General features: G+C 35.4%; 1 protein-coding gene across 2 annotated transcripts in view; it reads left to right on the forward strand.

The window, feature by feature from the left end:
* Window positions 1-8,021, forward strand: part of LOC134536160 (F-box only protein 11) — a 35,320-nt gene extending 27,299 nt beyond the window's left edge. For both annotated transcript variants that reach the window (XM_063375788.1, XM_063375789.1), the window contains exon 12: window positions 6,333-8,021. In XM_063375788.1, coding sequence (XP_063231858.1) covers window positions 6,333-6,462 — 130 coding nt within the window. In that variant the 3' untranslated portion in view covers window positions 6,463-8,021. The remainder of the gene's footprint in view (window positions 1-6,332) is intronic.
* The last annotated feature ends 5,086 nt before the right edge of the window (window positions 8,022-13,107 follow it).

Genomic DNA, 13,107 nt, shown 5'->3' on the forward strand with positions numbered 1-13,107 from the left:
AACATACACTATTAGATATGAGCTGCCACATTGGCAAATAGCACGCGCACAGAAAAATAGCACAGGATCGGCGCACAGAAAGTTCATTAACTTTTAACTTTTAGGTTATTTTCTGTGCGCGACCATGGTGGTAGCCAATCAGCAAACAGTTTAAGTACTACTCGAGTGGGCTTATAAAAGAACAATTGTCACGAAAGTATTGGTGCTCTTGACTTGAGTAGTTTGTTATTGTTTTCAAACACGCGATAACATAAAAATGGAAGGCACATTTGATAGCTTTTTGATAGCTGTAATAGAAAGTAAAAATATTTTGTATGACAGGGGATCCGCAGGATACAAAAATGAAGAAGCTAAATTAAATGCTTGGAACTCTGTGTCTGAATGTGTTAAAGAAGCCGGATTTGAAATAAACAGTGATATATATTATTGAATGCTCATTGTGTTTTGTACGTAAACTTTGAAATATTTAAAATATTTCTGGGTTTAACGAAAACCGTACCACAATAACAACACACGAATCTAAACAAACGTCACGTATGCCAACTTCAGTGACCAAAATTGTGAACGGGAGTTTTACATTTAAAAAACTTTTTTGATTGCTTCCGGTATTATTTTGTGTTGTGTTGTGCGTGAATGTAGCATCAAGCTCTGTGCTATCTCTGTGCGTGTGTGCTATCTGTGTGCTGTTTGCGTGCTATTGCGAATGTATCCCGGCCTTTATGCTCGTAAAAACGATGCGCAAGTATTTTGAATACAAATATATTTTCTTTTAATAACCGAAAGGTAAATATTATTTCCATGAAATATAATACAATTAATTCTTTAAACACAGACAACATATAAGAGCTATTTTTTGTTTATTATTCCATCTGGCGTGATAAATATTATATTTTAAAAACTGTTTGTGGATTTTTAATATAAAATAAATATTTATTTATGACATCAATTTAAGTTGTTCAAAAAATTCACTTTGGTATGAATTAAACCAAATTCATGTTATCCAGGGCACAAAATTAGAAACTACCAAAAAAGATTATTTACATTGCTGTTTTGTGTAAATCTGTGCACGGACTTAGTAAGTGACATAATTTATAATTCCTCATTTTAGCAACCCATTTTAACACAAGAGAAAAATGATTTTATACTAAAAAATTATTTTAAACCATTAATTAGCAGGAAACATGTATGAATAATCTATTTAAATTTGCATTTGAACAGTGAATATTATTTTGCAATAATAAATATTTTTATCATCGTATATTACTGATGAAAAGTTTGTATTTCCATCTAATCAGAAGTATTATGACACAGTTAATTAAATTGCTTTACATGTTTTTATTCACATGAAAATCATTAAAAATTGGTTGGGAAGTTATATAAATATACAAAAACAAATCATTATACATACAATTTTATTATCTTAGTGGATTTAAATTAATGGTGTCCCAGTGACTACTGCGAAGAAAAAAGTCTTGCGAAAGGTTTCCTCGTAATTGAAATTCGTCAAAAAAAACTATCTCTCATTTTTGGTGACATTTCTGACAAGTGGTACGATGAAATTTGAGACTGGCAAATGAATGTTGTGAAGCAATAAACAAAATATCACATTCGTGATTTACAAATGCATAATTGTTTTTATTTTATAATAAAAGTGTATCTAATAACCCGTGGCTTTGCTCACGTAATTTCCGGGTATTGCTGATATTCTACCATTTTAAGAAAATATGCATTAAATTTAAAAGATTTTTGAAGAATTATACACAAAGAACTGTCAAGTATAGAACATATTTAATAAATAAAAATATTTTTACGACTTATTTTTAATTGGTTTAGCGTAAGTCTATTTTAACTTTTATTTAAAATTAAGTACCTACCTTATTTTCTATCTCCCGGTTTAGTGACTTTGAGAATATATTTTTCCTTGATGAAAACTTAACTCTTTTCCATCTGACGAAGAAGCCAATTAAAAAATAAACTAAGGCTCGCGCACTTATTGTATGTTAAGACTGCCATCGTTTTAAATTACTGTAATTTTTTTAGTTAGAGTCATGCTTAGTATAATAACATAATATGCCTTATTACGCATACATTTCAGTATTCATGAAACCAATGCATTTTTATTTGAAATGTAGAGCAGTTACCAAATTTCTTATCTCGCATATTGATCTTTTGGTATGGCTAGTATTACTTAAACTAAATTTTTGAATTTTCACTGATGCACTGTTTTCCCTTTTCTATGTGATTTAGAAAATATAGCAATATACGTAAACCAATTAAACCAAAATCATCCTGAATTTTTATTACCGAAAAAAGTTAATTACAAAAAATTTTAATGTGCGTATTTTAATATTGAATTTATATATATATCTTGCCAATACTGATTTAGTGGATTACATTTTTATTTTTATTTTTAAAAATAATATCTACCCCTTTTACTACTTAATAGATAACGTTGAATAAGAGAAGGTTGTTTAAGGTATGTTGATTTTCCTTGCCAATATCTAAAAGTAAATTTGTACAAACGCGAAATATAGTTTAAATAAGTAGTTTACTTTTAAAATAAAACCATATTTTGAACGTAACACTGACGATTGGCCCAATACAAAGTTTTAATAGCTAATTTTCACTTCACTCGGGTACAGAATCCCATCATTCAGTGATTTCCGTGGCTAGCTTCTTTTGGGATTTCATCATTCTCAAACGACGGTAAGGGAAGCTCCTCTTCAAGGTCGCCTAACGATGCTGATAAGACCTGCCGGGTAATTTGAATCGTTGGTCTGGGATTTTCGCGGGGGGGGGGGGGGGTGAAGGATGATGTCACGACTGGGCTGGTTAACCTAGTTCTGCCAAATACCGCCAGGGGCGTATACGGCCGATACCCAGCGATGAAAGCGATCGCAGCGGCGGAGCTTGGAACTACAACAATTCTTCTGAGAAACCGGACAGAAAATTTAACCTGGGCTCGCGACTTCTATACATTATATATATTCAATGCCGTTACTCAGTCAGTACCGAATACATACAGTTTGCTACACCTACAGCTCTAACGAGTAGGTTGCCAAGCCAGTCAAACGTAGTTGAAAGCATGAGGTTGTTAACTGTTCAACATGAAAGGAAGAATTAAAATTTTATATTTCTCTACAAGATTAATGTGTAAATACAGCGGGTTGAAAATCATGGCAGCTATATTGTGTTGAAAACATCGCCGGTATTTTTTATTAACTTTGTGTTGATGCTCAGGTACATTTTTCTCTTTTTAATTAGTTTATGATTGCAATTACTGCTTTCGTTTCAAATTGTAATGATTACGTGACGGGAATACTGTAAATCATTATTTACTTTCATTACAAAGCGGCCATGTTGAAACTTAGAAAAATGGCGATGTGCCGTCAACGTCGTGTTTACTTGTTTTTCGCGATGTCTTGCATGGGTGGTCTAATTCATTATTATCAGTTTTATTTCTCGATGCTGTGCGATTTCGGTGTTTTGTCGCGAATTAAGGTAAATTGCGGTGTTATTTCGCGATATCGCGATTCGCGAAATTTCCGTGTCTCTAGTTATAAGGAATCTTGTTATGACTTGAGATGTTATGTTTTTCGAGTAGATATACACAGCGACCGACTGGATGCACGCCCGCCTCGACTTGTTTTAACTGCCGCAGCGATGTTTATTTTGACAGCTCAAGCAATTATCTTTTCCCGTGGGTTGACAGAAAAAGGTCGCTTCCCCAGCATAAAAAAAAAGGCTACGCCACTTATTCCCCACGCAGGAAACACACTGGCTGCCGTCTGTCTCCCCCGCATTTATCTTTCTTCTAACATTCCACGTCTCGCCTCTCGCGCGAGCAATAACGAAACGACCACGCATTGGGCCGTCTTATGCTTTGTTTGATGACAGCAGTGTGATTTTATTCGGTATATTCCTTTTCATAGGACCCTTGCCATTAAAATACATTTTTATTTAAGTTTGAAAGCTTGTAAATTCCTTGCCAGAGATGACTGAACTCGAACTTGGTGTGAAAAGTGACATATTTTGACATACTTTTTTTTGGGCGTGTTTTATGGGGAGGGAGGGGTCCGAAAATATTTACAACGATCTTACCCCTCCCTCACCGCTTTAGTACCCCATTCATAATAGCCCAATTTTACGGAAGAAGGGAGGGTGAAATGAGCATTTTCTTACTGAAGGTTTTTCAAAGGGGAGCGAAGTTGGGGTGTTATAAGGGAGGACACTAGATGGTTTGTGTGTCTGTGAGGGATGAGCTAGCCTTGAAGAATGTTACCGCGGGGTGGGAGGGGTGAGCTTATGCGTCATGAAGCCGCTACCGCCAGCCAGCCGGGCGAGCTTTGTTTGCGCCCACTCGCGTTGCAGAACCTACCGCTGCCATATTTTTAAAGGAAATGTCCCATTATTTTTTTGTTATTCTTACATGAACATTATTGGAAGTATTAAAGCCGACACAAAAATACGCTGTGTTTTAAATTAACAGATTTTAATGATCTTTCATTTCGTTTTGTTTTTAATTTTTTTCTGATTTTCACATTTTGGTCAAAATAACCAATTTTTTGATGGTTCCCGAGAATGTATTCGTAAAATCACTACTTCGTTAAATCCGGGGTTCGTGACATCGGGGTTCTAGTGTATTTAACTACGGGATGCAGAAAACGTAAATGTAAACTAACCAGTAAAAATAAACTGTCTTTTGACATATTTTCTTTAGAGGTGGCCTGTAGGGCGACGGACTTGTCATGAAGGTTGAAGTGGGTTTAAAGCAAAGCCGTCTAGCATTGTGAGTGACAGCATCCTGCCATTGTACGGCTGATTTCTTAGCGAGTAATGGTGTGGGAGGGGGGTGGGGGGGTTGAAATTGACGGAAAATTTCGGAAAACATCTATTACGACCCCCCTCTATTAAGAACCTATTCCTGGGAACCGGGAGGGGTCGTTTCAGAGAGGTTTGACTGTAGTGAATGTATATTTTGGCTTCTGCACATCGTGCTGAGATAAACATCACTGTGTATGAAAATCATTATTTTTAATTTTTAATGGCTGAATACCCGCCCCTCGAAGTAACGCTGTTCGATTTGCGTGGTTTTGAAGTAACGACGCAAATTATGGAATTATTTGAAGTAGCACAGTCATAGTTTCAAAGTATGGCTTTTTTTTTCTTTTACTGGAATTTTTATTTCCGTGCATGCACAATGACAACAATACATGTGTAGTATTAATTACAATGCAACAAATTAATGCTGAAACTATTTTCTTCCTTCATTGTGCATTTATTTTCGATGGTGCCAGACAGTTTAGCCAACTTTTGTGTTCTGTCATCCCGCTTGTCGGCAGCAGCTCTGGAGAGAAATGCCAGAAGCTTTCAGGTCTAGTTTACCTCATTGGTTTATTTCAAGGTCTGTGTTTGTAGACAAATTTTCTGGTGATGAAATGCAAGGATTAGATGAAATATTGAGTTTCAAAGAAATTTTAATTTACTGGTTTTGGTTTTGTTGCTATGGTCATGTTTACACGTGTAAGAAAAGCCAGTTTTCCACTTCTTTTTTTCCCCAGCGTACAGGATGGCCAAAAGTGTGTATTGGTTTTGGAAGGCAATTAAAACAAAGTGGAGCAACTTTTACAGAAATGAAGTTTTTTTTTGGAATCTGTATACATCCCCATTTTTTAAAAATCAAATTTGGATGGTCACATCAGGAACATGGTGGCCATCAGCACAGTGCAATTATGAAGGCGATTTCGGAACTCTTTGACCGCTTATTGGCACATTTTACACACCCTTGTGACCGCGCTTCAGCCCACGCGGCTCGAGTTTCAGTGGTGGAATTTAGATAGATGTTCACTGCATGCCTCGTCTCTTTGACGGTGATGTGCGGTGGCCCTCGTGCTCACTGGGTTTTTTGCGTTTGCGACTTCTTCCTGTAAGGGTTACCGCAAGGAAAAGGTTTTCAAACCTCATCCTCACACATTGGAAGAACTGAAGATGGAGAATACAGGAGAAAATCACCGCTACACCCCTTGAAATGTTTCGAAAAGCGGTCGGAGAGTTCCGAAATTTGCCTTTTTCGATGCCACCATCTTCCTGGTACAATTTTCGGAACTTGATAAAAAAAAATGGTTATGTATACTTATTCCAATTAAAAAAAAAAAAAAAAAAAACTCATTTCTGTAAGTTGTTCCAATTAATTTTGATAGTCCTCGGAAACCGGTTCACACCTTTTGGCCCCACCCTGTTCATGCTCGGTGCTGGTTGGTGTGAGCGATCGCCACGTGCTCGCAGAGACTGTAGGTGTGTCTGAAGTCGCGAACGGGCGCCGTGCTGCACAGGTTCTTCTGCGACTGCGGCGCCGGCACGCTGACGCACCAGTGCCAGCTGCAGGGGGAGCCCACGCAGGACACGGACACCCTGTACGACTCCGCCGCGCCCATGGAGTCGCACACGCTCATGGTGAACTGAGCCCCCCCTCTCCCCCGCAACGCGTGGAGCGCCGCGCAGAATCTCCCTCTGTTTGAAAATTTCTAATTTAAAGCATTATATCGGAGTGATGTTCATAGTGTATTTATTACGTGCCCGAGGTGAAACCCCGATGAGCGACAGTATTGTACAGTTCCATTTCACCCTTCTTGAGGCATCGTGTACAGATGTATTTGCTGCCTTCGTTAGCACCGCTGAGAGAATGTGCTGATCGTAGACTACCACCCTTCCCCCTCCCTTGCTCCTACCTTGTAAACGAGCGGCGAGCTCTGCAATGTAGTTTCCTCGTGCGATTTAGTCCAATTGTTTCCATGTTATTAGAGTTTCGCTTGATTCTCGTGTCGTGTGTTGCGCATTTTGTAAACTTTTGTATCGTTGCTGCAGATTTAATTGCATCACTGTAAAGTTATTGTATTTTTTTTTTCCGCAAATTTAATTGTTGTTTAGGACATTGTATTTACAAAAATTTGTCGCTGGTAAACTTGGATACTTAATGCTATGTGTTGTGCTCTGAACCTTCATTCGGGTTTGTTTTTATCGAAAATTAGGATTTTGAATCCTGAAGTATATAAATCAAAGTTGGTGTGTATTTGTGTTAAGCTGTCAATGTTTTTTTTTCTCCTCCTCCCAAACATTTTTGTGAGGTCCAGCTGTTGAATGATCATCATTTATTTCGTTTTAAATATGTACATAATTACTGCCGTGTTTTGTTGTAGTTCGATCAATGTTGTATATTTATAAACATCTCTTTGTACATTTTGTGTGTTTTTGACCTGTAATATCGTAGTTTCATAACTTGTATGTATATAATGTTGGTGTGCGTTACATAGTTTGGTTGAATACCTACTAACATCTTCCGTTGTGAAATATTGTGAGCAGTTTTTGTACATATTTCTGCAAACGCTGGCACTGTGAGAAGAATACTGTAGTTTGCAGTTACTTTTTAAATTTGGGTTTAAAGAAAATTTCTTTGACAGACATTTTGATAAACACCCTTAAATCCATTTTCTTGCCATTAATAATATTTTGTATGGATTTATCATAGAGGAATGGTAGTTGATCTTTTGGGAGTCTGTGTTATTGTACTAGTCACTTATTTCATGAAATCATACGTAAGTTGTGTAATGCAACGAAAATTTTTTTTGCAGTGTTACATTAGTATATTTACGATAAAAAATGTTTGTGTAGTAAAATTTTTGGGAGAAACTTTTTCAGATACTTATTGAAACTAGTATAAGCTAAATATTTCACAAATTTTATAAATACTTTAATACTTTACCTGTCACGGAAGTCTTGGAAAATAACGTAAGTTCACACATGGGTGTGCGTAACGATTTTTCTTCTTATCGAGATATGTTTTGCGCTTTTCTGCCACTTTGGCTGAAAGCCAATCTATTTGTAATTTTGTTTTATCAATTTGACTGCCCGCATCATGTATTAAATCCCTAATGGATGGTGGTTTTTGGTTTTGTGTTGTGCCTACCTCAAAAATAATGTAATTATTGGTAGGCATGTTACAAATAAAAAAATTTATCAACCGATTGCGTGTAAACAATACTTTTTTTTTGTTATGTAGGTGTTTCCCTTGGCATAGCGTTATAGGTGTACAGACTTTAATAAACAAGATGGCGGCTGAAATATACATCTCTATTGTAACTAGAGTAGTTTAATTTTACATCTGTACAAACTATCGGTATATGACAACTATTTTTTGAATTTTGTAATAGTTTTGCAAGTCTTTTCAGTTGCGCTGTAACTTCATCTTGATATGTAAAGAAGTGATCTTCTTCTTATGTAGGCCTACATAGTATTTTTTTTTGTTGTGTGGGTGAATCGGGAATCAGTGCTAGATTGTGTTGGCATATAAATTTTTGTTTTTACTGTATAAGTTTGAAAGTGCGGGGATGAAATATTGGCCAAGTGAGTAAACTGTATGTGTGTGTATATATATATATATATATATATATATATATATATATATATATATATATATATATATATATGTATGTGTATATATATATATATATGTATGTATGTATGTATATATATATATATATATGTATGTATGTATATATATTTTTTTGTTCATAATTTTTCATAAATTAAATGAGAAAAACTGTTTCAGTTGAGATTTTTTTTTCATTTAAGAGACGGATAGCAATAAATTATGCAGTTCCATATTACCACTGCCAGTGTGAGGCAAGTAAGTTTCAGGTTCAGTCAGATGCCTCAAAAACAATATTTTTTTAGTGTTCAGAATATTGTTTATTTTGTTGGGATGGCTGCCAATTTGAGGTGGTGTGCAACTTCTTGTTTATAGTGTTTCGAAAATCCTCACTGCCCAGATTATTGATTAGAAGAAAAAAATAATCAGAATTTGGGCCTTGAAACATGCGAGAATTAAAGATTTCAAAGAGAGATTAATGCTAAATCTTAGCCCCTTTTTTCTCTCTAATGAATGACAAATATGGCTGAAACGCATGCATATTGAGAATCATACTAAATTAATTAATTTTTTTTTTTTTCATTATCTTTAATGCTCATAGGGGTTTAACATTCTTGAAGTCAGAAAATTGAGTTTTGTTTGATTGTTTGTTATAGTTTAGCTGAGAGCTTTAATTTAGGTTTACAATATTTGGTTTTTCCAGAGTAGCTTAATCTGCATTATTACCTCACATTATCATTTTAACTTTTGATAAATGAGTCATACCAAACACCTTAAATTTGTTCATTTAGAATGAGAGTTGAATCACTATTCAAACAAATGTTTTTATGAAATTTGGAGTATCACTTTTTTTTTTAAATTTAAGGCCTTGAACAGCAAACGACACTGAATATAAGACCACCACCACTGTTGTAACTGTGATTTTGTAATAATAAAAACCTTACATTTATAAAACTGCTTATAGTTTGGCTTTCATGTGAAATTTATTCAGCAAGAATTCATATAAATGTATTTGTAAGGATGTGCTAACTAACTACGCAATTACATGAGTTAACTGTCAGAAACAGTATTTTAAAGTTGGTATTTTGGTTGTAAAGGGGCTTATATTATTGTCTTTAGTAAGATTTTAGATTTCAGAATTAAAATTGAATTTTAGGTATTATGTTTTGTATACCTACTAGTACCCATCACTATAAATATATATATTTTTTTAGTTCATTAAATTTTAGCACTAAAATAACACTATACATTGTGTGATTTATGCTTCAGAATTCAAGTAACAATAAATACTCAAATTTAAGTATGATAAAAAGTATTACATATTAAGTTGATATAATGTGTGGTAATAGGTGACTAAGTGTGTTATTCCAGACATTAGGGATGTTTTGACAAGTTACATTATGTAACTTTCATTTATATAGACCCATAATACAGTAAGAATTTATTAGTTACATTGGATGATTTTTTTTATCACTTCAATGTATTTTAAATGCATTCCAAAATATAATACAAATATTACTATCTGATGTTAGGTTTTAATTTAAAAAAATTGATGTTGATTGTGTGTTTGTACTTGTTTAAAAATGTTTTGTTTTATGTTCCCAAAAATTGTGCTGCTCATTGTACTAACTTCCGTGGAAACCTTAGTGCATATGAAAATTATTTTTTGGTACCACTTTTTTTTAAATTTTAGTATTAAACCTAATGCATGTAAAAATTGTGTGTAGTGATCGATATATCTGCAAAAGGAAAATGTAAGGGAAATTTGTGTAAGTCACTTACAATCTTGGTGCACATTGTTTCATACTTGCACCAACTGTAACAGATGTATGGTTCTACCTAAGTTCATGGGTTTCTTCAATTTTCTGTGTGATATAAGTCATGTTGAATTTACATCTTGTCCACAGCGAGACTACTAGATGTGGGCCCTCTTACTGTTGCAGAATAAAATGTTTTGAGCTGCTACGAATCATAAACAAGCATGAATATTCTAGGACATGATTGTAGCTGATTGATGTAGTTTCTTGGTGTAAACAACTGTATGATGAACGAGAGTTATGAACTAAGAAAAATAACACTTGTATTTTATACAAACACTTATCTTTTTACCTGCTTGAAGGACTTTTGCATTGCAAATCCAGTTATTTATTTTTAATGTGCTTAGATGGCGGTGGACGTGAGACTTGGTGTGCTGTTTACTGTTCATGTGTACAATAATTCTTGTGCTACTTCCAGGCTGCCAACTGCTATGTACGTATCCTATGCCTTCCACATTCGCAAACGCTCGGTTTTAAAGCCGCCTGAAAGGGTTTCTCGAGTGAAATTTTGCTAACACTTGCAAGGCGGCCGATAGACATGTCAACGTGGGTGTTAAGTCTCCATGAATATCGGAATTTGTTTTACACGCACAGTAACTAACAGATTATATCCTTATGTAAATTATGTAAATACATATATTGATATGGGAGAGAATGTTTTGTGCGAGAAATGCTCTTGTGTAACTTAACTACGTTTATTTGTAAAAGTCTTATATTCTTTTATTGGTGAACCCCTTGTGATTGTGCCCCAAGACTAAAGAAATTTCTGCATGCAGAAAATGTCCCGCTAGTGTATCTGTTGAACTTTCGACTTAGCATTCACCATCAAGAAAATGGTTGGTTGCAAAGTTTATTAAAATAACCACATTCCCTGTAGAAATAAGGTGTGTTAATGACACATTTACTGTTACTAGCTGTGTCAGTTGGTTTACATTGAGGCAATAGTTAAAATATTTTAAGAGACTGCAGGATTTACTTTTACAAGTCTAAAGTGCCATATATTTTCATTTGAATAAACTGATGTAATGGCACTAACAGTAACTATGTTTTAATAGCAACTAGTGGAATTTATGTTGGTTTCATCGTAGCAGATAGCTTTTTCCCAGCACCTGTTTCTTCTTTGTCTGTAAAAATTTGTTTAAAAAACTAAAACATTTAATCAAACATGTAATAAATTCTTTAAACTTTCTAGGATTAGACAATGTTCAGAATAAAATAAAAAATAAAAAAACATTTTTCATTCTATTTGTGTATGTAGCTGCATAATGTACTTGTGTACAAGTTATAAATAGACCTTATATTGTATGTAATGGTTTTTAATTACGAATTTTTTTTTTTAATTTATGCATGTGCCATTCTGGCTTTGACTTACACATATTGATCAATTACAAAAGCGATATTTGTGAAGCGTTGCTAAAATGTGGAGAATGTAATGGTAGTGGGTATATTAGGAGGATGTACAAGCAAATATAACTTGATGCATAGATTACTGAAGGAGGCCAATGTGGTGTGAACTTCAGCGCTCAGCACCACAAAGGGAGCAGATTCTCACAATGATAATACTATAATAATAGGCTCCACCAAACAAAATTTTTTTTCAGTACTTGAGAAGTCATTACAAGCATAATTCAATACGATGTAACTCCACCTCTGGACTTGATAACTGCCGGTATTTGGTTAGGAAGAGAGTCCGCAGGTTTATGCAAGTAGGTCACATCCGGGTTAAGCCACTCGCTTAGGATTTGATCGCGCAATTCCACCAAATTGCGAGGATGCTGATGTTTGAGTTTTACCTGCTGTTCCAACATATCCCGCAGATTTTCATTGGGGTGATTTTGCAGGCCAATCGAGATGTAATAGGGTGAGGAGTGTTCATAAAGCCAGATGAACCTTGCTGTTATCTTGAAAAATCAGGGTATACTCATTATGCAGATGTTGACTGAAAGAGAACATCTGAACATCCATAATGTTTTAATAAACATGCTGGGTCAAGTTATGGTCTAGTGGTCACCGCAATGATAACAAAAAACACCTCCAAAACACCACGGACCCACCTCCAACTTGAATCTGACCTTGCAGGATGAAATGTTTCATTTGGCCTTTTGTGCACTTGTAGATGTGCATCATTGGAATACAGGCAAAAATGGGAATTGTCAGACCACGTTATGTTCTGCCAGACAGCTTTTGTCCACGTTCGATGATTTCTAGCCCGTTGAAGACGCGCAGCTTTATGTGCCTGTGTGGGCCTCTTGCAGGGTCACCGAATCCAAATGTTCATTGCATGCAGTTCCTGTCGCAATGATCTCTCGCTAGCATATTGCGATGGACCTTCTTTCACTGACGGGTTTTGGAAGCGATTTTGTTTCACAAGCCGTGAAACGTGTCTCCAGCACCTCTCCGGATCTTTTTCCGACCATAATTCTGACGTAATGTTTCGTGTCCATGTGTAGTACACCTTTGCTTGTAGACACTCTGGACAGTCCACTGCGAAACATCAACAAATCCAGCAACTATGACCAAACATGATTGCCCTTTTTGGCACATCTATCCATGTTGAAATACACTGTATGCTTGAAACATGTGTCTCGCTGATCGCTACTGCCTTATGTTCACGTTGAGTACGGGACTCGTTTGCTGCAAAATCAGTGTAGAAACCAGGAAATAGTTCATACCCTCTTTATACAAATAAAAATGGTTTTATTTCAAAAATATAATCAAAATTGTTTGTGCTTAATTGGTACTAATGCCTTCAGGTAATCAAACTGATGAACATCCTCTGCTTCTCCCACCATAGACAAAAGAAACAAGGGCTCAGAACACAAGGAAGTTCATGTGCTACCTGCACAACGCAGGTGTGAAGCGTTG

This window comes from Bacillus rossius, chromosome 10, assembly GCF_032445375.1.
Source record: "Bacillus rossius redtenbacheri isolate Brsri chromosome 10, Brsri_v3, whole genome shotgun sequence".
In the NCBI taxonomy this organism is placed as follows: Eukaryota; Metazoa; Arthropoda; class Insecta; order Phasmatodea; family Bacillidae; genus Bacillus; species Bacillus rossius.